Source organism: Canis lupus, chromosome 36 (genome assembly GCF_003254725.2).
Source record: "Canis lupus dingo isolate Sandy chromosome 36, ASM325472v2, whole genome shotgun sequence".
Taxonomy (NCBI): Eukaryota; Metazoa; Chordata; class Mammalia; order Carnivora; family Canidae; genus Canis; species Canis lupus.
The window spans coordinates 18858417-18885298 of record NC_064278.1 but is presented as its reverse complement, the minus strand read 5'-3'; the positions used below and the strand labels follow the sequence as shown (position 1 = coordinate 18885298).

The 26882-nt window shown below is 45.7% G+C and overlaps 2 protein-coding genes across 32 annotated transcripts in view; one reads left to right on the top strand and one right to left on the bottom strand.

Annotated features, from left to right (window-relative positions):
* The window catches only part of LOC125754439 (basic proline-rich protein-like), a 139159-nt gene extending 121346 nt beyond the window's left edge, over nt 1–17813 (bottom strand). For 7 of the 31 annotated variants that reach the window (XR_007408657.1, XR_007408655.1, XR_007408648.1 and 4 more), the window contains exons 1-3: nt 9182–17813; nt 7492–7589; nt 5925–5999 (exon numbers count right to left, since the gene is read on the bottom strand). Coding sequence is in view for 12 of the 31 variants with exons in the window: in XM_049106299.1 (XP_048962256.1) it covers nt 7492–7592; nt 7669–7968 (401 nt within the window). In the remaining 19 variants the exon portion in view is untranslated. Of the gene's footprint in view, nt 1–5924; nt 6000–7491; nt 7593–7668; nt 8008–8558; nt 8697–9181 lie in introns of those variants that run through there. The other 24 variants (XR_007408647.1, XM_049106299.1, XM_049106293.1 and 21 more) reach the window with 11 other exon arrangements.
* WIPF1 (WAS/WASL interacting protein family member 1) overlaps nt 8592–26882 on the top strand; it is a 122329-nt gene continuing 104038 nt past the window's right edge. The window contains exon 1 of the mRNA XM_025460235.3: nt 8592–8733. The gene's annotated coding sequence lies outside the window, so the exon portion shown is untranslated. The remainder of the gene's footprint in view (nt 8734–26882) is intronic.

Below are 26882 nucleotides of genomic sequence, written 5' to 3'. Positions count from 1 at the left end.
AAGCCAAAGGCAGATGCTGGACCACTGAGCCACCCAGGTGCCCAACTTTTAAGAGTTTATTGCAGAATGTTAAAATTCATTATTCTCTGGGGTCTGTGACACATCATCATTTTTTCAAAAACGCTCTTGGGGGGCGTCTGGGTGGCTCAGTCGGTTAAACGTCCAATTCTTGATTTCAGCTCAAGTCACGATCTCAGGTCCTGGGATCCAGCTTCATATCAGGTTCCATGCTTAGTGAGGAGTCTGCTGGAGCTCCTCTCCCTCTGCCCTCCCCCTAGTCTCTCTCTCCCTAATAAATAAATAAATCTTAAAAAAAAAAAAAAAGATAAAAAAACACTTAGGATATTTTAGCAAGTACCTGTCACCTTTTATTTTTATTTTAAGATTTTATTTATTTATTCATTAGAGACAGAGAGAGAGAGGCAGAGACACAGGCAGAGGCAGAAGCAGGCTCCATGCAGGGTGCCTGACGTGGGACTCGATCCCGGGTCTCCAGGATCACACCCTGGGCCGACGGCGGCGCTAAACCCCTGAGCCACCCAGGCTACCCTACCTGTCACCTTTTAAAGAATTGTCTTCCAGGTCATATTTTAACAGCATCTTCATAAAGCACCTTTTTAAAAAAATAAAGAAATTAAATAAATTTAGCCTTTCCCAACCCTTCCGGTGTCCCTCACTTCAGCAGGCTGAAAGCATGGAAACAACAATTCACAACTGCCCACACTTCCCCAGGCACTCCTTGAGAATGCAGGGACAGGCCCACCCTGAGTCTCTGGGTTCACCCCATTGTCCTAGGTAAGGCATTAGTGTTCTAGTTCTCCAGCTGCACTGCCTTGTCTCACTAAAGTGAAATTCCTGGATCCTTGTTATGGAGGATAATGATGCTTGGAAAACCATTTGCCTCTGGAAGCACCTAAATCTTCACAGGTAACTGAGCTGGTACCTGACCAGTAAAGCAAGGTTTAAACATCCAGGTCATCAGACAGTGTGAGCAGAATAAACACCTTCCATGTCATTAAGTTCATTTCCTGAATGAGTAAAACCTACAGCCTGCATGAGCTTCCTGAAACACTTACTCTGAGCCCACCCACCAGCTATGAATGTAAATCCCTGTGTCTTCCTCACTGGCCCAAATGAAAGCTCCTCAAGGGTACCATAAAACAAAAAATGGAATCAAACCCCTCTGGAACCATGTTCCCTGCCACCACCCATCCCTGACTCCTATTCTGGAAACTCAAAATTAAGTAACTGCCTTTCAGTTACTCTTATGTGAAGAGATCATGTTCCAGGAACTATCCCATTGGTGACTAGCTGTACCTGCTGGATATTTTCACCTCTCCAGTCCTGGGGGCTGACCTGTATGGGATAAGATGGTGGGTTTCCTTGTCCTCTGGCTCCTGACTGGGCTCAAATGGTGGGCGGCACTGACAGGAGAGGAGTAAAGTCAGGTATTTATTCCTCCAGTCTCACCCCACTGGGTCACCGTGGCTTGGCACATTGTTCTTCTGAAGGTCACAACTCCTGCCAGGAGCTTTCTCCTGGAACTGAAGCTTCCCTCTCTTGGTTCTGGTTAATATTCTCTCCCCTTCAGGGTTAGGAGAAGCAAAGACTCTCTGCTCTTTCAGCCTTGGAAGCATGGCATCATCCCTTGTTCCTTTTTTTCAATAACTTTGCAAATAACTCCTTTATTATGCTTTCCTATATTATTTCATTTGAGAAGATATCTATTTTCCGAGAGGGCAACTGCCTGCCATACTGGCCAAACAGCAGCTTTAGTGTAAATGCCATTCTTTGGTTCTTGATGTGATACTAAGTCAAAAAGAAAAATGGATGTGAGTAGAGGATGCTGCTACTGCTTACAATAATGATAATCAGCTTTTCTTGCATGCTTACTAAGAGTCCAATATCATGTGTAATACTTTATACAAATTAATTCACTTTAACTTACAACACCTTCACGAGGAGAATAGTAGGTGAAGATGATCTTTAGATGAGCCCAGTGGCCACTGCCTACTGATATTAACACTCTGTTAACACTCTCACACTAAGTGTGGACTGGATTTACCAACTCGCTTCTAATGATTAGAATATGGAGAAGTGATGGGATGTCACCTCAACATAATAAAGGTCATACATGACAAACCCAAAGCTAACATCAAACTCAATGGTAAAATGCTAAAAGCTTTTCCTCTAAGATCGGGGACGAGATAAAGATACCCACCCTGGTCACTTTTATTCAACACAGTACTGGGAATCTTAGCTACAGCAATCAGACAAGAAAAAGAAAAAAGCATCCAAATTGCTAAGGAAGATGTAAAACTGTCAACATTTGCAAATTATATAACACTATATATATATAAAAAACTCTAAAGACTTCACCAAAAAACTATCAGAATAAATGAATTCAATAGTGTATTCAAGTTAATACATAGAAACCACTTGCATTTCTATACACTAAGAATGTAGAACAAAGGGAAATTAAGAAAACAATCCTATTTACAGTTGTATCTGTTAAGAATAAAATAGGAATAAATTTAACCAAGGAAATGAAAGACCTGTACTATGAAAAATACAGGGCACTGATGAAAGAAATTGAAGATGATACAAACAAATGGAAAGACATACTGTGTTCCTGGATTGGAAGAATACGGTTAAAATGTCTATATTACCCAAAGCAAGCAATCTACAGATTCAACGCAATCTCTATCAAAATACCAATGACATTTTCCATAGAACTAGAACAAATAATACTAAAATTTATATGGAGCCACAAATAATGCCAAATAGCCAAGGCAAAACTGAGAAAGAAGAACAAAACTGAGGTATCACATTTCCAGATTTTATTTATTTGGGGGTGGGGGAGAGAGAGAAAGCACACAGCAGTGGGGGTGAGGGAATGGCGTAACAGGGAGAGACAAGCGGACTCTGTGCAGAGCCTGGAGCCAGCTTGATCCCACGACCCTGAGACCATGACCTAAACCAAAAACAAGAGTTGGACACTCAACTAACTAAGCCACCCAGTGCCCTGCAATCTCATATTTTAAACTATACTACTAGGCTATAGTAATAACAACAGTATGGTATTAACTCAAAAAACAGACACATAAATCATTACAACAAAACAGAAAGCCCTGAAATAAACCCACATTTATGTGGTCAATTACTTTACAACAAAGAGGACAAGAATATACAATGAGGAAAAGACCATATCATCAATAAATGGTGCTGGGAAAACTGGACAGCTACACGTAAAAGAATGATACTGAACTCCTTTCTTATACCATGTACGGAAATAAACTCAAAATGGATTAAAGACGTAAATGTGAGACCTGAAACCATAAAACTCCTAAAAGAAAACATGGCAGTAAACTCTTAGACATCAGTATTAGCAATATTTTTTTTGGATCTGTCTCTCCAGGCAAACGCAACAACAGCAAAAATAACAGACAGGACTACATCAAACTAAAAAGCTTTTGCACAGCAAAGGAAACCACCAACAAAAGGAAAAGACAACCTACTGAATGGGAGAAGATATTTGCAAATGATATATCTGATAAGGAGTTAATATATAAAGAACTTACACAATTCAACAAAAAACAATTCAATCTAAAAAATGGACGGAGGACCTGAATAGACATTTTTCCAAAGACATCCAGATGGGCAACAAATACATGAAAAGATGACCCACATCACTAATCATCAGGGAAATGCACATCAGAACCAGAATGAGGTATCACCTCACACCTGTCAGAATGGGTATTATCAAAAAGATAAGAAATAATAAGTGTTGACCAGGATGTGAAAAAAAGGGAACCCTTGTGCACTATTGGTGAGAATATAAATTGGTACAGCCACTGTGGAAAAAAATAAAGAAGATTCTCAAAAATTGAAAAAGAGAACTATGGGGCTCCTGGTTTAGTTGGTGGAGCATATGACTCTTGATCTAGGGTTATAAATTCAACCCCCATGTTAAGTGTAGAGATTAATAAAAGTAAAATCTCTCAATTTTTTAAATTTTATTTTTTTATTTTTTTTTATTTATGATAGTCACAGAGAGAGAGAGAGAGAGAGAGGCAGAGACACAGGCAGAAGCAGGCTCCATGCACCGGGAGCCCGACGTGGGACTTGATCCCGGGTCTCCAGAATCGCGCCCTGGGCCAAAGGCAGGCGTCAAACCACTGCGCCACCCAGGGATCCCAAGTAAAATCTCTAAAAAAAAAAAAAAAAAAAAAAAACAACCCAGAACTACAGTATGATCCAGCAATTCCACTTCCAGATATTTATCTGAACAAAAACACTAATTCAAAAAGATATATGCACTCCTATGTTCACTGTATCAGTATTTACAAGAGCTAAAATATGGAAGCAACCTAAGCGTCCATCGAGAGAGGAATAAAGAAGATGCGGTACGCACACACAGAGAAATATTACTCAGTCATAAAAAAGAATGGATCTGGCTATTTGTGACAACACCGGTGGACCTAGAAAGAATTATGCCAAGTAAAATAAGTCACAGAGAAAGACAAATGCCATATGATTTCACTTACATGTGGATTCTAAAAAACAAAACAAACCAAACAAAACAGAAGCAGATTCATAAATACAGAAAACAAGTTTGTTGTTGCCAGAGGGTGGAGAGGTAGGAGGATAGGCAAAATAGGTGAAGGGGGTTAAGAGGTACAAACTTTCAGTTTTAAAACAAGTCACAGGGATGTGAAGTACAGCATAGGGAATGTAGTTGATAATATTGTAATAACTTCATACGGCGACAGATGGGAACTATACTTATGATCATTTTGTGATGTATATGTCAAATCACTGTGTTGTATACCTGAAGCTAATAAACTGTTCTATGTCAACTATATTTCAATTAAAAATAAAATAAAGGGATGCCTGGGGGGCTCAGTCGGTTAAGTGTCTGCCTTTAGTTCAGGTCATAATCTCAGGGTCCTGGGATAGAGCCCTGTGTCGGGCTCAGTGCTCAGCACTAGAGTCTGTCTCTCTTGCTCGCACTCTCTTCCTTGCTTGCACTCTCTCTCTCTCAAATAAATAATATCTTTAAAATATAAGTAAATAAATAAAGATTGAAAATACTTAGTAAATTTGCTGTCCCAGATGAAGATCTAAATTTCATCAGTCGACTCTTTTTTAAGTTTTTTTTGGAATAAGGTATGGTACAAATAAATAAAATATTCAGCTTTTAAGAGCTGAGTCCTTTCAGTTTTAGAAATTAGTAAATCCATTAAATATGTACTGACCACCCACTGGGTGCAAAGCAATGGGCAAGACTTTTTCTCCCCACGCACACCCTAATTCTCAGTACCATCCCCTGGCCTACCGTGGAACTTTTGATGCACATAGCATTCCATTTCCTCCCTATTAATTCAGAACAGAAAGCCCAAAACATTTAGGGTAATATAAAGCCTTTAACCAGATCTAACTGAACCTCAATAATTCCCTACAAAAATAAATATAGTATTTTCTTCTTTTGATATTTGGCACCACCAAGTCTGGATGCTAGTCAATTCAAGCCATTCACACCAGCAGAAGCTCAGAGGTGGAATAAACACAGGAAGTCAAGTCAAGAGACAGTATGCATAATAGTTAGAGGGTGTCAGTGTCAAAATAATCTGGGTTCTAATGTTCACAAGCTGAGTGACCTTGGGCAGGTTTCCTAAGCTCTCCAACTCACAGTTCCCTCATCTGTTAAAATGGGGACAAATATCTATTTCACAAAGTTGCTGTGAGAACTAAAGGGGATTCTGTATGTACCAGGACCTAGCCTAGTCGTGGCGTTCATTTATTAAGTGGCAATGAGTACTAAGAACGTGTCAGGTGCTGGCAACACTGTGGTGAACCACATGTCTCTCCCCCAAAGGGAGCTACTGTCTACAGGGGAAGACAGGTATTAAAAGAGTACTTACAATAAACGAATAATTGCTGTACGAGGAGAAGTTCTAAGTCACCAAAGCCTAGTTCAGAATTTTCCAAAATGAGAGCTATGAAATGGTAAGCAAATAAATATACGTATTAATAATCTTCTGCTCTGGTAAACTTGTCTTTGTCAATCTCAATGTCCTTCTCTCTCTCTCTCCCTCCCTCCTTCTTATTTCACAGTATCATGACAACATTTCTGGCCTAACTTCATCTTCAAACAGCATTTAACAAACCATTTTTTCTTATTAATTCATTTATATTAGTGTGCACGCCTGCAAAAGTTTAGCATAGTACCTCTGGCTGCCACTGCCTGCTTCTCGGTATCTTCATTTTCAGCTATTAATTTGGCATTACCCAAGGGAAGAGGGTATCTGTGACGGAATTTTAGGTTTTCATTTTTTTTTAAATTACAATCCATTTTTAGACTTTTTCAACTTCAGATTATTTCAAATTTATAATTAAGTTGCAAAAATAGTAAAAAAATGTTTCCAGAAACACTTTACTCATCTTCCCCAAATGTCACCATTTTACATAACTACAGCCCTCTTTTTGAAACTAGAAAAATTACCACTGATAAAATATTATGTAGGTTTTGACTTCAATGAGGGAAGCGCTGGGGTCTGAGGACAGACAGCCAGAGGCATGCTGTACAACTCATCACTGGCATCATGAGTGATTTACATCAGTGGACAATTCAGCTTATCATTTATTTTGGGCTCCCAATGATGAAATGATGGGAAGGGGCATGTACATTACCTTCCTAATTTCCTTTTGTGTATAATGCCAAAATTTACGTGGACTTTTGAAAGACTTAAACTCAGGAGAGTTGTTTTCCCAGCTAGTATTGAATCCATTCCCTATGAGGTCCCAGGAACTCTGCTGAACTTTGGGGAATCAAAGATAAGATTCCTGTTCTGCTTGTGTGCCACGCTCTGCTCATCTTTAGAGGGATTATCACATTTAATCTTTACAATAATCCAAGGAGGATTATGCCTGTTTGAAGCAAAAAAAAAACCAAACCAAAACAAAACAAAACAAAACAAAAACAAAAAACAACGCTTAGAGACCTAGCCAGGAAACCAGCCAGCTCCTCTGCTTAACATCCACGCCACACTGTGATAAGCGTTATTGATACCTCTTCAAGTCTGGAATACTATATTGATACATGAAATCACTTGTCCTCGTTTGATATAAAACATAACCATGCGCATATTACCATAGAAACGGCTTCAAAAGAAAAGCAACTGCATGATAAATCTTAGGAAAAGATGGGTACGTTTAGGAACATTTGCCAACAGGAAGGTTTTACACACATTACTTAACCTTTCTTGCAGAAGGGCTGTCGCCCCTGTTAGGAGTATGTCAAGATACAAATGTGCACATGACAAGGGTACAGGAAGACACAGCCTCAAGTCCAGGATGAAGCGTCTCCTCTGCCTAGGAGAGCAATACTCTAGGGCACATATTCCCACCTTTTCTGCTGTTACTCAAAGGGGCAGCCGGCCTTGGAATTCTAACTCGACTGAGTGGGTATGGGTATCGCATGGATCGTACCTTGCAGGTGTTTTTTCCAAGGCACACGTTCTACTATCTGTGTCGTCTCGGTGTTCCCTTGTCTTTGGGTCCCCAGGGCTTTCAGCACCGGTGCGAGCCTGCTAAGGAGAGAGTCCGCTTTGGCAACCGAGTAGAACTAAGACCCCTCGCTTTCTGCAAACTGGGACCGTGCGGTACCTGAGGACGAGGGGGGGCTGTCGGCACCATCCCTGGGGAGGCAAAACTGCTCAAGGAGTCGCCCCGGGGCGGCGGGGCGGGGAGGGGGCGCACATGCACGTGGGCTCCCGTGGGCTCCGGTGGGCCCCGCTGCAGGCTCCAGGAGGCGCCCGGGTGCTGCGGGGCGGGAGGCCGGTGCTGCGGGGGGGGGGCGCACATGCACGTGGGCTCCCGTGGGCTCCGGTGGGCCCCGCTGCAGGCTCCAGGAGGCGCCCGGGTGCTGCGGGGCGGGAGGCCGGTGCTGCGGGGGGGGGCGCACATGCACGTGGGCTCCCGTGGGCTCCCGTGGGCCCCGCTGCAGGCTCCAGGAGGCGCCCGGGTGCGGCGGGGCGGGGAGGGGGGAGGCCCGGGCTGCGGGGCGGGGCGGGGCGGGGGGCGCACATGCACGTGGGCTCCCGTGGGCCCCGCTGCAGGCCGAGGTTCATCTTTAAAATGAATTTGGAGAACGGAGGAGAGAGAGAGAGAGGGCGAAGGGAAAAGGCTCTCCCTCGGGTGGGGGGCGCCCCGGCGGCGGGAAGGGGCCCCGGTGCACACACCTCTGCAGACGCTCGAGCCGGGGAGGGGCGGGGGGGGGCGGAGATGGGGGGACGGAGCCCCGCGGGCCGCAGCCTCCCGCTGCTCCGGGGGCTCCCGCGGCGGCCGGGCGGGCGGGGCGGGCGGGGCGCCCGAGGGCGAAGGGCCGGCGGCGCGTCCGCGTGTGGCGGGGCCGCGGGGGGAGGGGAGGGGAGGGGAGGGGAGGGGAGGGGAGGGGAGGGGAGGGGAGGGGAGGGGAGGGGAGGGGAGGGGAGGGGAGGGGAGGGGAGGGGAGGGGAGGGGAGGGGGGAGGCCGGGGAGCCGAGGGGAGGGCTCACATCTCCGCGAAGTTCCCGGATGGTCGCAGCCTCCCGGCGCCGAGCGCTTTTCCTGCCGGGCCGGCTCAGCCCTGCCGACCCGGGAGAAGTTTCCCAGGAGGAAAGAAAAAAAAAAAAAAAAAAAATGCCCGGCGCGCGGCGGGACCGTGGAGCCGCCCGGAGCTGCAGCAGCGCGGTAAGGGATGCGCGGGGCCCGGGGGCTGGGGCGGCGCCCCGGGGAGACCCCGCGGCCGGCGGGAGGGCAGGGCAGGGCTCCCCGCGGGGTGGGGGCGCCCCGGGACGGCGGGGGGGCGGGGCGGGGGGCCGCGGCGCCCCTGGTGCCCCCTGGTGCCCCCGCGGAGTCCCCGCCCCCCGGCTCCCCGAACGGGGCTCCCGCCTGCAGCCCGCGGCTGGCTCGGGGCTCGGGGCTCGGGGCCCGGGGCTGCCCTTCCAGGCGCTGCCACCCCCTCCCCGCGGGGGCGCTGTTGCCCCCACCCCGGGGCCTTTCCCGAACTTTCCGGGCAGCCTCGCTGCAGCCTTTTTGTGCCCGCGCGTTTGTCTGTCTGGAACAGAACCGCCGAAGAAAGTTGCAAGCGTAAGGGAAACCAGCCCAGGGGACCCGAACCCGGGGCGGGGGTGCAGACCTTCACCCCTCTGGGATGAACAGCGGGTACGCCTGGGTCGCCTGGGTCTTCGGGCCCTGCAGGGTCCCTCTGGGGCCACGGGCTCCGGCCTGACGCCTTATCTCGGTTCTCGGGAAGCCTCTCAAGTTGTTGGCAGTGACTGGGTGCACTTGGTCCCTTTTTCTGAGAGTTCCGTGTCACTGCTGCCCGCCCCATAGTCACCCCACCCCCGGCCGCTGGCCCCGGATGGCCCCAGACTGCGGGCGATGCAGCCGCGGAGCCCCGGACACAGGCCCGCCCTGGGTCGGTTTTCCTTTGCCAGTTTCCCAAGGCAATTTCAAAACAATACTGTAGCTTCACTTTGAGTCATTGGCTCTTTTTTTTCCTGCTCAGAAATGCCTTTTCCTATAACGGGTAAGATAACTACCGGGAGGGTTTTCTTGTACTTTGCATAAAACACCTTGTGACTTTTTGAAATGAGAGAGAGCGAGCCCCGGAGGCCATCAGCATTTTGCATCCTAACCCCTCCTTACAGTGCTCACAACAGGGCCTTCCACTCTTGCTGTGTATCTTTTACGCCTGTCGTCCCCATAGGGTTGAGTTTCTCAGGAACCAAACCCCTGTCCACCTGTAGGAGCCCATGACCCGTCACGGAGGTGTGCAGACTAGAGTCTGCAGATGTTATTCAACATTTTAGTCCCATCATCATCATCTTGGGACCTACCCAACCCTGCCATCACTTTGGCTCCCCTGGGAAACACATAAACTTTTTTTGGGTTTGCAGGGTACCTGGGTGGCTCGTTTGGTTCAGTGTGTGACTCTTGATACTGACTCAGGTCTTGATGCCACCGTCCTGAGGTCCGCAGTTCTAGCCCTGCGTGGGTCTCCACACTGGGCTGGGAGCCTACTTAAAAAACAAAACAACAGCTTCAGGTTTGTGTGATGTAGAGCAGGAGGGTTTGTGAGCGAGGTAAGATCACATTCTGGGTAAGATCACATTCTGGGACGTTGACAGACAGGGAGATTACTTTCAATTAGAGAGATGCGTGCCTCCTTCCGTGTGCTTGTTCACTTCACCAGGTAAGTCTCTAGTGGGAATTCAGCCACTTTCTTATGCCCTTAGGCAAATCGTGGAACTTGAGACTTCCTTATCTCATCCAGGAAATGGGGTTGGCCATATTTGCTTTTTGTCCATCACATGGAAGGAGGATCAGGTGGGGTGATGGGAGCTCAGAACAGCAGGAAGCACAGCACAAGCATCAGAGGGCCACCCAGACACCGTGCAATGTGTAGCATCCATACAAAAGAGCGATAAAGAGCTGAAGTGGTGAAGGAGAGGAGTGGTGAGTGAAAAGAAGTTGGTATTCTCTTATCTTTCAACTTTGCTGTCTCAGGTGCTCTGGCCAGAGGTGAGCGTCCTTTTGTGGGAAGAATTCATTGCTGGGTCTGTGTCACTGTCTGATATTTCAGGGTGTTCCTAACTATTGGTTGTAATTTTAGGAAGTAGATACTTTCTGCAGTGCAGAAAAGCACCTTTTATTCTTTGCTATAACCCATTTGTTTTTATAGTATCTCATATTCAGGATTCCATCTCCCGGAGAGCCATGGTCTTCCTGAAACCTGCCTTCCAACGAGGTCTTCCAAATTCCTAATTTCCACACAGAGATCTCTCTGCCACTGTGTCCCAGCGGTCCACAGTTATGCCAGGTGTTGGAAGGTTGGTAGGCATAAGCCTTGAGAATAGCCAGGACCCACATCTGGGAAGCAGGTCTCAGTGGGACTCCAGCCAGATACTCATTTGGCATTGAGGGTCCCTGCTAGGGGTCGCTGCTGTGTACTGTGCCGTGGTAGAGTGGGAGGCCTTGCTCAGAAAGAGATGGGAGTTTGCCTCTGACCGCTTACCTTCTGGTAGAGGAGACAGGTTTCAAACAGTGGAATGCGAGGCAGAATGTGGTCAAGAAGGTAAAAAAAAAAAAAAAAAGATACGGATCAGATGCAAGGAATTTAGAGGAGATCGAAATTGCTTCCAGCTGGAGGGAGTCAGTCCTTCACTTATTTGTCCATTTAACCAATATTTAAGAGGTGTCTCCTGAGGGCCAGGCGTTGCAGGAGTAACAGGCCATTCACGTTGCCTTCTCCCTTCACTCCTCCAGTGAGGAGCGGTTCAGGTTCCAGCTCCCTGGACAGATGAATACTTCCTCTCTCAGCCTCATTGTGTCATCGAACCTAACACTTGTCAATTGTTCCTCACCCTGTAGGGATAATTGGCAGGTCAGAATAATTCTGTCTCTTGAATACTTCGGAATAATAAAAACTCTGGTCACACCAAAGCCCCCAGAATACCTTCAGTTAGTTGAGTAACGCTGTTCTGTTTAACACACTGTGACTGGGATTGAAGGATGCTGGGCCTTAGCCATGGGTGTGCCTGGAAGCTTATAAAGGCTTGATTCTGTAAGTCTGTGGGAGGCCCAGAAATCTATCATTTGAGAACTCCTCACCGCCTCCCAGGCAATACTGATGTGCTACGAGGTACAGAGTCCCCTAAGGATAAAGCATGGGTCAGGAAGTTGGGCAGATCTTGCTTCCCGTCCCAGTTTTGTCTTTTGCAAGTTCTTTGACCTCTGTTTCTGTGCCTTTAAAAATGAGAAAACTACCTCTTCCTACAAGGTTGTTGTGAGGGTCCAGTGAAGTCGTGGATGTGGATTGCTTAGCAGCTTATCCGGGCCGCTGCTTGGTATTTGTGGGCCATTATTATTACTATTGCTAATGTTAATATATGGTGTTAGTATATACAGAACGTTGTTGGTATTGGTCTTGTCGAATGGAGATTCAGGAAGAGCCTATACATGGGAACAGCAGCATTTTATATAAATGAACATATAATAATCCCTTTTAGCAGTCTGTAGTTTGTAGAGTGTTTCACCTCAGTCACCTCGTGCATTCTCTTAACAGCTGGAAAGGGAGGGATCCCACAGAGAAGAATCTCCGTATTTGGGGGCTACCAGTCCGTGATCTGCTTACCCAGTCAGGCCTACTCTGCTAAGGTTATCTGGGCAGATAAAGGGTAGGAAAAGCAAAGACAAGACATGCTGTACCTCCCTGGCCCCTTGGCACCAGGAAATGGTATGCTGTGACAGTCATGGTGGCCATCACCAAAGTGAGGGTGACCAGTGGACTCGACTGCCTGCCCCAGGCCGGGCTGCTCTGGTCACAGATAGAGCACCTAAGCCCCCTGGGGTAGGAGTGCCATGGCTTTTGCGTTATCCTTTTGCCAAGGATCAGGAAACTTTGATTCCTGAGAAGCATGCTCAGCATTAGTCTTCAGATCAGTCATAAATACTTGTTGAGAAGTCAAAAAATAGGCTTTGCTACTACTCAGCTAAAGACACACTTAGCTGAAATAGGAGACAGAATCACCTACAATTTTCATTAGTTTAGAAGCTTCAGTAAACATAGTTCTTATTGCTGTGGTGTTATATAACATTTTAGCATTACTTACTATGGATACATTTTTTTTCCTCTTCCAGTAAGCCATCTTTCCAGTATAACACAATTTCTTCTTTTTAATTTTCTTTTATCTCTTAGTTATATTACGGGAATCAGATTCTTCAAAGCTTTCTATGATCTGGCCTTGGTTTTAAAAATCTTTCCTCCCTCCCTTCCTCCTGTCTTCTCTCTGCTCTCCCTCCCTCTTTCACCTGCTTTCTTTGATGTTACCACTTACTACGTGTCATTTAATGGAATCATTTAATAGCTACACCACTGTGTGAGGTAGGTTCTGCTTATATACGTGGAACTGGAGGGTGAGAGAAAGGTAACTTGCCCAAGGTCACACAGCTGGTGACAGCATGCATTCAGACCTGCACCGTTCTGATTCCAACCTCTGCCCTTTTGACCCTTAATTTCACTTTCATTGATTATATACTACTTTGCATGTGCTGGGCTCCAGCTAAACTATTCTTATCCATCCCCATCTGTTTCCTTTGCCTTGCCATTTCTCCTCCACACTGCTGCCTCTCTTCACCTGATGTGGAATCCTATAGATTCCTCAGCTTGGCCACAAATGCTTCTTAAGAAGACAAATAGTAGGGCAGCCCTGGTGGCTCAGCGGTTTAGCGCCGCCTGTAGCCCAGGGCGTGATCCTGGGGTCCTGGGATCGAGTCCCCCATCGGGCTCCCTGCATGGAGCCTGCTTCTCCCTCTGCCTGTGTCTCTGCCTCTCTCTCTCTCTCTCTCTCTCTGCATCTCTATGAATAAATAAATAAAATCTTAAAAAAAAAAAAAGACAAATAGTAGACCTTGCCAATAGTCAATAAGAGGAGACTACCCTAAAAAAAGAAGAGACCCGATCACCTACAAATTTCGCTAGTTTAGTAACTTCAGTAAACATGGGTCACATTGTAAAAATATGCTTCTTGATAAGAGCCATGAGCTGATTCCTGCCTCTTCTAGTAAATTCCTGTAGGTATTTGTTTGGGCCTCATCTGTGGCTTGAAATCCATTCTGTCCTGTATTGCAGTCACACATGTGTCTCTCTTCCCCCACTAGATGATAAACTCAGGGCAATAACTTTTTTTTTTTTTGAGCATTTTATAGTCCCTCAGAAATAGTAGGTTCTTGTCTAGTAGGTTTTCAATTAATGTTTATTGAATGGTGGTTTATTTCTGCCACTCTGGTTGTAAGATTTGAGATGAGTAGATTTTTCATAAAGGCAAAGTAGATCTTGATGTTTTACTGAAGATTATCTGGGTTCTGAAGATGCAAAGAAACAAATTTCATTTTAAGAGTAAGTAGTCCTCTGGGACACCTGGGTGGCTCAGTGGTTGAGTGTCTGCCTTTGGCTCAGGGCGTGATCCCGGGGTCCTGGGATCGAGTCCCCCTGCAGGAGGCCTACTTCTCCTTCTGCCTGTGTCTCTGCCTCTCTTTCTCTGTGTGTCTCATGAATAAATAAATTTTTAAAAAAATTAAAAAGTAGTCCTTCACCATGATTGGTTTGTATCATATGTTTTTAATCATATGTGTAATTAGCTTTTACTGCTGTATATTTTTATGTCTTCTCAATTGAACAGTAATAATGATCCAATAATAAAAGAATGGAATTTTGAATTCTCATGGGGAAGGTGGGGATTAGTGTAAAACCTAAGAAGTGATATTTGCTCGTCTAATACCGGTATCTGGGTCACTTCCATGTAAATGAGGGTTTGGATTCTCCCACTCATGGATTTTCTACCTTTGTCTTCGGACTAAGAGGTGATGCACATCCTGATGAAGTTTAAGCAAAATTGCAGGCTACCACCCTCCCCATAAACTACCGCAGATTTCTTTGTATCTGGGGGATAAATCGTTCTCTCAGATAAGAGGTGTCCACAAGAGAAAGGACATGGTGAATAAATAGGAAAATTTAGAGCCAGCTAGTTTCTTGGGCCATTGGAGTCCATTACAACTTAAAGGTTTTTAAAATTTATTTTCTATTTTTTTACATAGGTAATACCTACTCCATTTAATACATTTCTGTATAGGTTTACATTATTCAAATGTATTTTTTCATAAGCAATACTTGATTAACTATGTGGAATATGTACACCTTACCTCATTATAACAGCTAAACGTGGTTACATTTCTCCTATTTTTCCCTCTTGTACTTCCCACCATTTATTTACATATTTAAGACTGTGTTACATGGATATTGTTTGCATTTTGCTTGTTTTCCCTTTTTGATATTTTTTGGACATACTACTACTTTATTTTTTTTAATATTTTTACATAATCTCTATACCTAATTGGGGGCTCAAACTCACAACTATGAGATCAAAAGTCATATACTCTTCAGACTGAGCCAGCCAGGTGCCCCACTACTACTGTGTTCTTAACAGTTGCATAGCGTTCTGCCATAGCAAGCTGTATATAACATGACTGGTGCTTTATTGGTTGTCTGCAGTCTCCCATCAGAGTTTGCCCTGCTGGTTCAGGGACCATCAGCTCACCTGTTGGCTCTTGCTAATGGTGCCCAAACATATTAATTCATTGAGTCAAGTCAAACAACCAGTCATTCACTGACAGAATAAAGATACTCATTTAGTTGTCATACACAAACCAATGGGCAGTTGAATTTCTTGCGTGTCAACCACTTGTGTCTCCCCAGCCCATTTCTGAAAACTTCCATGCGTTTTTCTGTAGGCATATGAAGGACATTACGTCTGTGGAATGAAGAATTTAGGCGTGAGAAGGACCAAGAGAGAAATCTGGCCACATCTCAGAGTGATGCAATGTTGAAATGTTGAACATGTTACAAGTAATATTTCAGGAAACTCTGAGACTCGCTGCCCTCCTGCCCACCCCCGTCCTCCAGCAGAATAGATTCTTAAAGTAGGGAACCTTCGGACCTCAGAGAAGATCTTGAGAAAACATGTACCCAGCTATTTTTTTCTCTGACAATGTAAACAGTGAGATCAGTGTCTTAACCACAGTAGTCTTGTGTTATGGGGATGGATATTTAGATAATGGAGACAGTCAGATCGGCCTGAGATATAGGAGGGAAAAAATGGGCTGTTCTTGAACAGCCCCTGTCTTGAGCAGCACATGTACATGCTGAGGGAAGGACTTCAGGAAGGACCCTGGTGATGGATTTGAGAGAGGTGTGGGGAGGAGAATGAGAGAAGACAAAGAGCCCTTTGCTTTCCCTGGTCCCCAAAGGCCAGGCTGAGGGGACACTAAGACAAGATTTCAGATGGTACTGAAATTTCTAATCCAGTTTTTGGGAGCCTATAAAAAGGCAAAGTAGTTGAAGGCCCCTTAAAACCTTTTTAAAAAGTAGTATAGCAGTTTATTTTAAGCAGTACCTATTCTTATGTATTAGAGCTGGAATTTACCATGCATGGGTTAAGAAATAACCCAAAGTATCAGTTTTAAAAAAAAATCTCAGGTTTTGTGAGTAAAATTTCACATGTTCTTTTCTGTAGAGTTTTAGCACTGTATAAAAAAAAAGCCTCACATTTTATTTGAGATAAATTAAGAAGTTATTGTTAAAATTAAGGCAAGTCTTGAGTGACATTTTATTAGATGTTGGCGCTAGAACCTCATTAATTAAACATCTATCCTTGATTTTCTCTTTTTTTGATGAGGAATGGGAGAAGTAAAGGGAAATTCTCAATCGGTTAAAGGACTGTGCAGTGGTTATTATGGTATTACTTTAACCATAAAATTCCTTTCTGTGTAGAAGTTCTGTATGCATCATCTCTACTATGCTGTGATGAAACAGTATGTTTCATAGAGCTAAGAACCACCAGACCAAGTGTTCAGTCTTTATAATTTAGTCTTTGCTCCTTTCTTTTTGTTGAAAATGTGATTTTACCACTTTTTAAAAATTAAGTTGTTTTCACTTTGTTCAGGTTACAAAAGTATGTGCTTGCTATAGAGAAGACAAAAAAAGGAAGAAATGTGTAAAGAAAAAGTTAATAATTTTTCTCTTCTAGCTCTCAAATTCCAACTCCTCAAGGTGATCAATATTATCAGTTCAGGATGCACCCATCCTCAGCTTTGTCCTTATTATGTAACTATATCCAAATAGAAATGCCCATTTTTTTTCTATTAAAAAGAGAAACACATTGAGATGCAGTTGACATATAACATTGTGTAGATGTAAGGCATATAATGTACTGATTTGATACAGTTATATGTTGTAATATGATGACCACCATAGCTTTAATACCTCCATCACTGTCACATTATTATCATTTCTCTTTTATGGTGAGAACATTAAATATTTCAAGTATATAATTTCAAGTATTATAATTCACCGTTGTTACAGTCACAATGGTATGCGTTAGATTCCTAGAACTTACTCATCTAATTGCAAGTTTATATCCTTTGACCAACATCTCCCCATTTCCTCTACCCCTAGCTCCTGGTAACCACCACTCTATTCTCTGTTTCTACAAGTTTGGCTTTTTTAGATTCCACATATAAGCAAGATCCTACAGCATTTGTCTTTCTCGGTCTGACTTATTTCACTTTGCATGACGCCCTCAAGGTCTATCCATGTTGTCACAAATGGTAGAGTGTCCTTCTTTCTCTTGGCTGAATAGTAAATACTCCATTGTGTATGTATACGTCATTTTTATCTGTTCACCTACCAGTGGACATAGTTTGTTTTCATATCTTGGTAATTGTGAGCAATGCTGCAATGAACATGGGGGTACAGATATCTTTTCGAGAACCACAGTTTTAAAAAATATTTTATTTATTTATTTGACAGAGAGAGAGAGCACACAAGTAGGGGGAAGGGCAGAAGGAGAAGGAGAAGCAGGCTCCTTGATGTGGGGGTCGTTCTCCAGACCCTGGAATCTTGATCTAAGCTAACGGCAGACACTTAACTGACTGAGCCACCCAGGTGCCCTGCCACCGATTTTTTTTAACATAACAAAACATTATAGACCTCCTCTCCAAATTAAAAAACTCATTTAAAAAAAAATTAGAAAATTTAAAAAGATGAGATGCCTGGGTGGCTCAGTGGTTAAGCATCTGCCTTCAGCCCAGGGCGTGATCCTGGAGATCCAGGATCGAGTCCTGCATCGGGCTCCCTGCATGGAGCCTGCTTCTCCCTCTGTCTGTGTGTCTGTCTCTCTGTCTCTCATGAATAAATAAATAAAATCTTAAAAAAATAATTAACTCATTTATATCATGGCTGGTTAATATTCCATAAATTAATCATTCAAGTTGTTTCAAGTTTTGTGCTACAGCAGCAGTTTTTCTTTAAACATCCATGTGCATTAATTTGAACATGCTAACATACAGAAGCTTTTATTTTTGTCTGTCAGAGTCCCCAAAGTGGTATTACTTACCAAAAGTTGTAGTAATTCGCAGTCCCACTAACACTATTTGAAAATCTCTGTTTCCCCACATCCTTGCCAGCATAATTTATTTTAGAAGTATAAACTTTCTAATCTCTTTTTCCTGTTTTGTTTCAGATGATTTCATTAGGGAGCACTTGTCACTATCTTTTTAAAAAAACATTTATTTGAATTATTCATGTCTTGTCTTTCCTTCATTTTCTAAAGTGCATATGATTTGTCTTCTAGAGCTGGAGGAGAAAAGCTTGAGCCTAAGCTCCCTGAACTTGATTGTTCTGTATTGAAGCGAAACAAAACACTTGATTTCTCTTTATAGTAAAGCAAATCTAGACTTCTCAGTCCCAGTTTTCTCCTTCTAAAAGTATATTATATAAGAAATTGTCTCTGGAAATACCGATGTTTTAATAAAAACACACTTACAAAATACAAAGATGGGAAATTTTAAAGGAGCTTCAAGCTTGCACAGCTAACTGGCTTTCCCTCTCAAGTGCAGAAGTCTGAAGACAAAGGTTCTTTGAGAGCATTAGTTATAAGTTATACTGGATTACATCAAGAGGAAAAAGTGAATCACAGCAGATAGGAATTTAAACCTGGAGCGCTGTTGAAAGCCTCCGCGCTGTTGCTCCTGCTTGTTTTTCTGGGAGGTGGGACTAGATTCCACTTCTCCCGTTCTTATAGTTGCTGAGTTCATTATAAAATTATTTGTGTATAACTCCAGCAGTACATTGGTTAATCAGAAACATCTGTACAACTGGATTCGTTTATATGAACAGAATAACTAAATCAATCAGCAGAATTTCTTGTATTCGGGTAGGTCGGACCAACATTGTGTCGTCCAGAATAATAACAGTCCTTTGTAGCTAACCTGACACAGATGGCAAAAGGATTGTGTCTGGGCAGCAGAAGTTGGAACTGAAAATGAAGAAATCCTGTGAGTCCTTGATATCTGCCTTCATGAAGTTTTACTCTGCTTTGAATGGTGGTGTTTTAAAGGCCCAGGCGCTTCAGAGAGGGATGTCCTTGTTCAAAGAAGGAGCACAGCCGAGTCCCACCTTTGGAAGGACAGAGGCTCCTGGATGAGGCTGAATTGTCCAGAACAGAGTCGCCTGAAAGAGAAGTGCGAACGTTCTTCCAAACTGCCAGGGGCCCTCGGCCGGGAACAGGCCGGGAACAGGTCCACACCGCGTGTCTGGCTGGAGGGAGCCGACCGGGGCAGAGGACGTGGGTCCCTGGGGGAGACTGAGGCTGGATCGCCGCCTGCCGGAGCCAGAGCAGCTCCCAGGGTGGCGTGTGCCTGTGCACAGCCCGAGGTCCACGGGGGCTGAGCGGGTCACAGGGCGCGGCCCCGGCCGTCTGGCTCTCGCCCCGGTTCCCCTGGACACCTCATACATGAACACGGCGGGGGGGGGGGGGGATCTGATGAGAACAGGGAAATCTCTAGACGCCGAGGCCCCCTGAACTCTCCACCACTTAAAACTCCAAGTCCTTCCCAAGGCCAGAGGTCCGCGGCCCGGCTGGCCGAACCCCGAGGCGGGCTGCGTTGTGAGCGGCGCTGGCCTTCGGGAGGGCTGCGTGGCCCGCGGCCGCCTAGGTTTTAGCCGGTGGCGGTGTGGGTAGCGAACGAGGGGGTGGCCCAGGGCAGTGGCGGCTGCTTCTCTTGCCCGGTGCCAGAGCCCCAGCCCTGGGACCGGCGCACGTTGGCATCTCCTTGGGGCCCCCGTGTGCTGATGCCGGAGGGCACACGGCCCCCTGCTCTACCTTCCCTTCCACGCTGCCCTTGCCTTCGGATGCCCATCAATCCTCCGAGACTATGTAGACTCTTAAAAATTAAGTCACTCTGAGCTTGAGTCCTGATATCAACAGCTGATTTAGTTAATGCCTTTTGCATTGGATCCTTTGCTAAAAGTAGTGGGAGGGGTGCCTGGGTGGCTCAGGCGGTCAAGGGTCTGGCTTGGGCTCGGCTCATGATCCCAGAGTCCCTCTCCCTCTCCTTATTCTCTCCCCCGCACCCCGCCCCTTAAATAAAATCTTTAAAAAAAAAAAAAAAAAAAAGTAGAGTAGGAAAGTGGAGAGAGCAGAAGGGTAGGAGCCCAACACACGTATTCTGGTTCCGGCTTTGCTGCCAGTAGTCATGTGACCTTGACAACAGTAAACACTATGTGGAAGTCGAGTGGAGAAATCTATTGGAAGGGGCAGCTTGTGCCAAGGAGGATGCCTGTGATCCCTGTGATGGGGCACACAGCATCTCCAAATTGGGCGCTATCTAAACAGTGCAGTTGTTAACATTTTAACGGATCAGTTAGATATCTGATGACACTGGAATTTCACCTGGCCTGTTTTTGACTCAGTATTTGATAAATGAGAGAAAGACGTCTATCACATCTCTCTCGTTTAGCTGCAATAGTATATGTGTGTTATGTGTAATATATATAATCAAATTCTATTTTGGCAAACTCTTCGAGTTCTTTTTTTGTTTTGATGATTTTATTTGTTTATTTATTTGAGAGACAGAGCATGAGCAGGAGGGAAGGAGGCCAAGGGAGAAGCAGACTGCACTGACCAGGCAGCCCAATGTGGGGCTCGATCCCAGGACCCTGAATCATGACCTGAGCCAAAGGCAGACACCCAATCAACTGAGCCACCTGGGTGCCCCCATTAAGTTCTTTATACTTGAATCCCATTGTATACTTGCTTAAGAAAGAACATTAGCTGTTACCGTGAGATTTTCTTTGTAATGTTATTTGTGGAGATGGGATTTGAGCCAGATGCTCTCCAGGTATGCTCAGAAGATCTTGTTTTATTTATATTTGCTGAAAATCACCTCACTAGGTGCATACACACATGCAGTATATTAACCTTTACTCTCTATTAGTACACTCATGGTCATAACCTTGAAACCGTCTGTCCTCACCATCTACTACACATAAGTGCATGCGCGCGTGCATGTACATAACATCATTTGCTTGCTCTTTTTAAGAAGCACTTCAGATGTAACCAGGAAGCACCAATTCCAAACTTCACTGGGAAAGTCCATTGCTGGAGTTATATGCATTAGCCTTTGTGGCTTTTTAGAAGGCAGAGGCCACTGCTTACTAAAGTGCTTTTTGTGTAATCTCAGAGAAAACATCACATGCAGGTGACTGTAAGCACATGCTTTGGAAGCTGTTCACTGTGACTGTGGTGATTCCTGGGAGTAGATAAAAATACCCACATGGGGCTTCACTTCCAGAGTCCTGCCATGATCTTTGATTGGTAGTTGTGACCATAGCTGGGTGAGTCTCTTGTTTGTATTTCTTACTCGTGGTCTGAAGAACAACATGTTGCTATTTTGGCTCAGAGGCAGACCATCTTGGATGTCTTCCAAGAAACTGCGCTGCTTTTGCTTCTTGAGATTGGTGCTAACATTACAGGACCTCTAGTTATGCATGGAAAGATCCTGAGCCGACAGGCGGTAAATGGTGCCCCTGTGGACTTTTCTTACAGAGAAAGTAGACAAACTTGTCTACCTGGGAAGCCGAACCTGAGGTGCCCAAGAGAGCCCAACCACCATTAGTTAAGGTTGTGACTAGGAGAAGATGCTTTTGAGTTCTAACGCAGATGCCCAAGAAAGGATGAAGCCCTGGTAGAGAGTTCCCCTGTGCTCCCCCTTCAGCTCCGGCCCCAGCACCACGGAGGAGGAGAGAGTGCAGAGGTCAGCAGTGACATCAGGGGAAAGAATCTGGTGGTTCTGAGCTGCAGGAGAAGCCCCAGTGGTGGGGCAGGGAGGCAGGCAGTGAAGGAAGTGAGATCCTCAACCTCCTCTGCTCCCAAGAAGCCCCCATGCTCATGTGGTTGTTGTGCAGGGGGCGCTGCAGTGCAGGAAGCTTGTTGAGCTGGCCTAAGCTGTGATCTGCCCTTAGAAGGAACTCACGAGGATAAAGCAGAAATAAGAACATGCCATGTCCTCTCATGCTTACTCACAGAAGTCGAGAATGAATTATTCCTCCAGATTTCCAGTAGTCATTTTTGGACAAGTAACAATCATAATAGCATCTAGCATAGATGTTGCTTACTGTGGACCAAGTAATGTTCTAAATGCTCTAAATTAACTCACTGAGTCCATATAATGACCCTGTTATATGCAGAGCAGGCACTATTATCTTCATTTTGCAGATGAGGAATTTAAGGTTAATGAACTCGTCCAAGTTTACATGGTTAGCTTGGCAGAGTCGAGATTCAGCCCAGCCCGTGTGGTTTCCCAGCCCACTGTGAACCGTGATGCCCCCCACCTTCCCGCCAGCTCTTCAGTGAAGGGCATAAAATTGGAAAGGACCTAAGTGGCCCCAGCTTTTTTTAAGCAGATGACTGGTCCCTAGTACAGTGTTCTGAGGAAGTAACCTGGACTTTCTGTTCCTCTGTTTGGCCTGTGTGTCTGGGTTAGGGTCACCAACCCACTGGAAAGGACAGCCTGAAACAGTGAAGACCAGCCTGCTCTTTGACGGTGTTCTGGGTGCAGCATTAGCTTTGCTCTGAATCATCCACCCCCAACATCCATCACAGACATACGTTCTAAATGACCTAAGATTTTAGCCTCTAATGAGGAAGAAAATCATCCTAGAGTGTCACAGGTGCTGCCTGAGACTGGTGTCATTGACCAGTGTCACATTACACTCTCAAGAATAAATGAATAACACAAATTATATATAGCTGGTAGGCAAGGAGTGTACAACTCAATGATAAAACATAGAACCTCTCATAAAATCCCAGAATGTCGAGCTGGGAAGCAAACTAGAGATGAAGATTATTTTGCCCATCCTCCCCGGCTTCACAGGTGAAGAAACAGAACCTCATAGAAGTTAAGTGACTTTCCCAAGGCCAATGCTAGTTGGTAGCAGATTTGTTTCGACCCAAGAACTCAGGCCTGCCGACTTCCAGGCCAGCTCTTTGCCCTGTCCAAGACTGCGTAAAATAGTCCATAAATAAGTTTCTTAGTCAACTGCAGGTGAAACGGGAATGGTCTGTTTCCTTACTGGGCAACAATGAGGCCAGCATGGCCCTAAAGATATGAGGGGCACAGTTAGAAACCTCCTTTGGGTACAGACTGCAGCAAGCCCAGGTGAGGGAAAAGCCGGGCAGTGTTCAGAGGAGCTATTCCTGTGGAGCTGGCAAGGCCAGGACCAGGAGAGCAGTTACCTGTCCCGGTACCCTCTGCTCAAGTCTGTTGTTCTGAAGGTGAAGGAATTAAACTGGCTCGATTTATAGCAGACTTCAGTGACGGGGATGAGGAAGAAGAGGGAAATGGTCACTTCTTTATCATGAAGAAAAAGCTATTTCAAAACCCTGGTCCTGAGAGTAACTGTCAGGCCACCAGCCCTTGGTCAAGCCTTGGTCCAAGTGTCTGCAGGCTGCTGGGTTCTTGCTAGATTGCCAGGAGGGAGAATTTCAAGACCTTCCTGGTAGAGGCTCGGGCAGACCATGGAGGCCTCTCTGGGGACCTCTGCATCACCAGCGACCTGGCAGGGGCTGCTGGTGTCTGGGGTCAGAACCGCAGAGGCCCAGCAGACTTTTTTTTTTTTTTTTTTTTGCTGACAAGGACAACCACAGGCAACCTTTGTACCTGCCGACCCATGGCCTGGGACTCTCCGCAGGCAAGAATGGAGAGGAAGTCAGCTCTACATCAGGAAGAGACAGAAGTCTAAGACCATAGCTCTGTTCCAGAGCTGGCATCCGGAACTGTGTTCCCCACTTCTGAGCTCTACTGCCCCCACGGGGGGAGCTGTAAATTAATAACTTTGTCTGGGGCTGATTTTGGCCCTGGTCTTGTGTGATCCCACCCACAGCAAGAGCATTTGGGGGGAATTAAAACTAAGGGTGGAGAGGAAGCTTGAGGAGCATTCACTACAACTCCTTAGAGACCTTGACCAGTAGTCCCCAAAAGCACCCTTTTGGTGGACCACCAAGGGGTGAGGGGCCATTTATTCCCTCCCTCCCTTCACGGGCTGCAGCTCTATCAGCCCCCTTGAGGATATCTCTGCCATTTATCTGGCCATCTTTTCAAGCCCAGGAAAAGACCAAATTAAAAAAGCTGTCCCAGGAACAAAAGGTAAAACAAAACCGAGTTCATTCTTAAGCCGGATCTGATCCGAACGGTTTTTAGGGAGGCACATTGGTCATGAGTCCCAACAGGGCTTTCCAGCCTCAAATCTATAGGTCATCATTCTTGGTTAGAGAGCTTTGGGATCTCTTTGTTTATCTAGAATTAAGCTAGAAGTCAGAGGCAGAGATAGATTTCAAAGTTAGAAATTTCTGACTCCGGTGTCTGTGGTCTCCCTGTCTTGTGCTTGATGAGAATGAGTTTTCGTGACTCGTCCTGCCTTTGTGCCAAGCCAGTGTCAGCCAGCCTCCTCTGACGCCAGACCCCTTGGGGGACTCCTGCCCCATTGCTGCTCCTCCCCCGCCCTAAGCCTAGATGTTGCAGAAAGTAGCTTCCAGCTCTCCCTCTGAATGGCCAAGGAGCATGGAGGGCACTGCTGTGGGAAGCGCCGGGCCTGGTACAAAACAGGCCCCACTTTCTCCAGAACTTACGGTCCCAGCGCCAGTGTAAACTGTTAAAGTCTCATGAGGCCAGTTCTGGCCTGCGTGCTTGGGGGAACTAGGGGGCAGAGCGTACTGTAACCGGCCCCATTGCACAAGTCAGCCCAAGGAGTTCCTCCTTTTGTCCCCCACAAGGTATGTCAGAAGGACCCAAAGCAGAAGAACTGCACGAATGAACTCAGTTCTAGTACAGAAGCCAGAGGCAAGGAACCTTGGCCAGTGTAGATTCTGGGGGCTGGGAAGGCAGAGCGTGACGGGTCCCTTCTTCCCAGACTCAAAATAGTTTTAAGAGATAAAGTTTAAGAGGCAACAAGTGGTGTTGAGTTTTAAAAACAGCAAGAAGAAACCTGCTCAGAGGGAAGCCCTGTTCTTAGACTCGAATAACAGATGTGAAGGGGACCCGGCATCCGGGCAGTATTTGACAGGGAGTCTCTCTGTGAACAGCGAGTACACCACATAAAGAAGCATTGTGTAAACCCGTGTTTTGAAACCTTTTTTGACCATGACTCACAGTAAGAAATGTATTTTTCATTGAGATCTAGGACGGATGGATAGATAATAGACACAAAAGTTTTATAAAATAACTCCCATTCTTACCAAATGCAGTACCATATATGTTCTTAAAGCTCGCTCAGCCTACTAAATTGACTGTCAGAGAATGGGCAACAATCTACAGTTTGAAAAACACTGATTTGAACAGAAACAGTTCAGACATGCAGCCTCATTGCAGTTCTGGAACATTCCGCAGAAGGAGCTCCAGTACACAGGCTTCATGGTCCCAGAAGAGGTTTTCCTCACTCTACAAATCACTAGAAGCTGGTGGAGCAGTGATGGCAAAGGTCAAGGAAGGGAGAGGAGGCCGTGGCTCGGGGAGGGAGCGGGAGGCTGAGTTACATCCTGTTCACACCGAGACACTTGAGTGCCCATGATGTGGTGTCCTGGCACAGAGAAGACCGACCCTGCTCACAGAGCAAGGGTACCCCTAATCGAGTGAGTGTGTAAAGATTTCCACCCACTAAGGTTTGTAGTGAAGGGGAAGCATAAACAATGACACACAGGGAACCGGAGCCCCTTTCATTCTGCATTCTCTAGATGAGCCCTAAACCATGTCACAGGGCTGGGTTCAGTGTTACACCCCTAGTTCTGTGTCTCATTTATATTAAGTTCTCAATAAATTGTTTATTGAAAGACCATGTTGGGGCTTCTGGGTGACTCAGTGGTTGAGCGGCTGTCTTTGGCTCGGGTCATGATCCCGGGGTCCTGGGATCGAGTCTTGCATCGGGCTCTCCACGGGGAGCCTGCTTCTCCACCTCTCTATCTCTGTTTTTCATGAATAAAGAAACTCTTCAAGAAAAAAAAAATGTTATCTAGTTAGTACTTGCACCTAGACTAGCAATGATCCTAATTATACATGGTGCTATTAAAAAAGCATCATTTGAAAGGCACATCAACACACTTGATTCATAACCACACATAAATGAGACAGGAAAGATAAGAAAGACCCAGAAAAGTTTGGGTCGTATTGCAGAACTTCTAAACCCCAACTGAGTTTTAGGTCCTCCATGCAGCAAGACTTTATAAAGTTGAGGTTTGTCTGGTTTGATTTTTAGGCGGTCCTTGGGACAGGTTGCTCCGGCTCTTCACTTTGAGAGGAGAGGTCCAGCGGGTGTAAGGGAAGCTGACCTTGGCTGGTCAGGGGAACTCAAGAGGGTGTGCTCAGACTTTCCACTGCTGTGAACCTGCACCTCCACTTAGTTTACCCACTTGGCTCAGGCAGTTCAAGATGATGTGACTTAGGCTTAAATCACCCAAGTTTCTGCAGAGAGCAAGGTGCCTGGGGACTGCTCTTTGTTGGATCCTAAATGGAGTCTGTGGTTTAAGCTCCGGGCCAGCCCGCACTGATGGAGCACCGAGCTGAGAAGTGGTCTGGGGCCCTGGGAAGCCCGACACGGGGCCTGGTGCGGAAAGCGCCAGAAGCCCCCCCAGCTGGTTTTCCCGTGAGCATCCAGCCCCAGGTGGGGGCCTTCCGTACCTGAACCTGGCGGTCCAGATCCCAACTTGCCATCCTTCTGCTACGCTATACCAGCCACGGGTCCTTCTTTCAAGCAGTTCTGGGAGGAAAGGGGGAGGACGCAGGGAAGCAGGACTTCGAAGAGAGGAGAGGCAAAGACATTACGTGATTTGAGAAAGATACTCCAATAGAATGGCTTCCCTCCTAAAAATGGACAAATAGAACTTCAAGATGATTGCTGTCAATTTTAGACAATGGGTTCAAGTTTCACATGGCCCAACCCCAGAGAA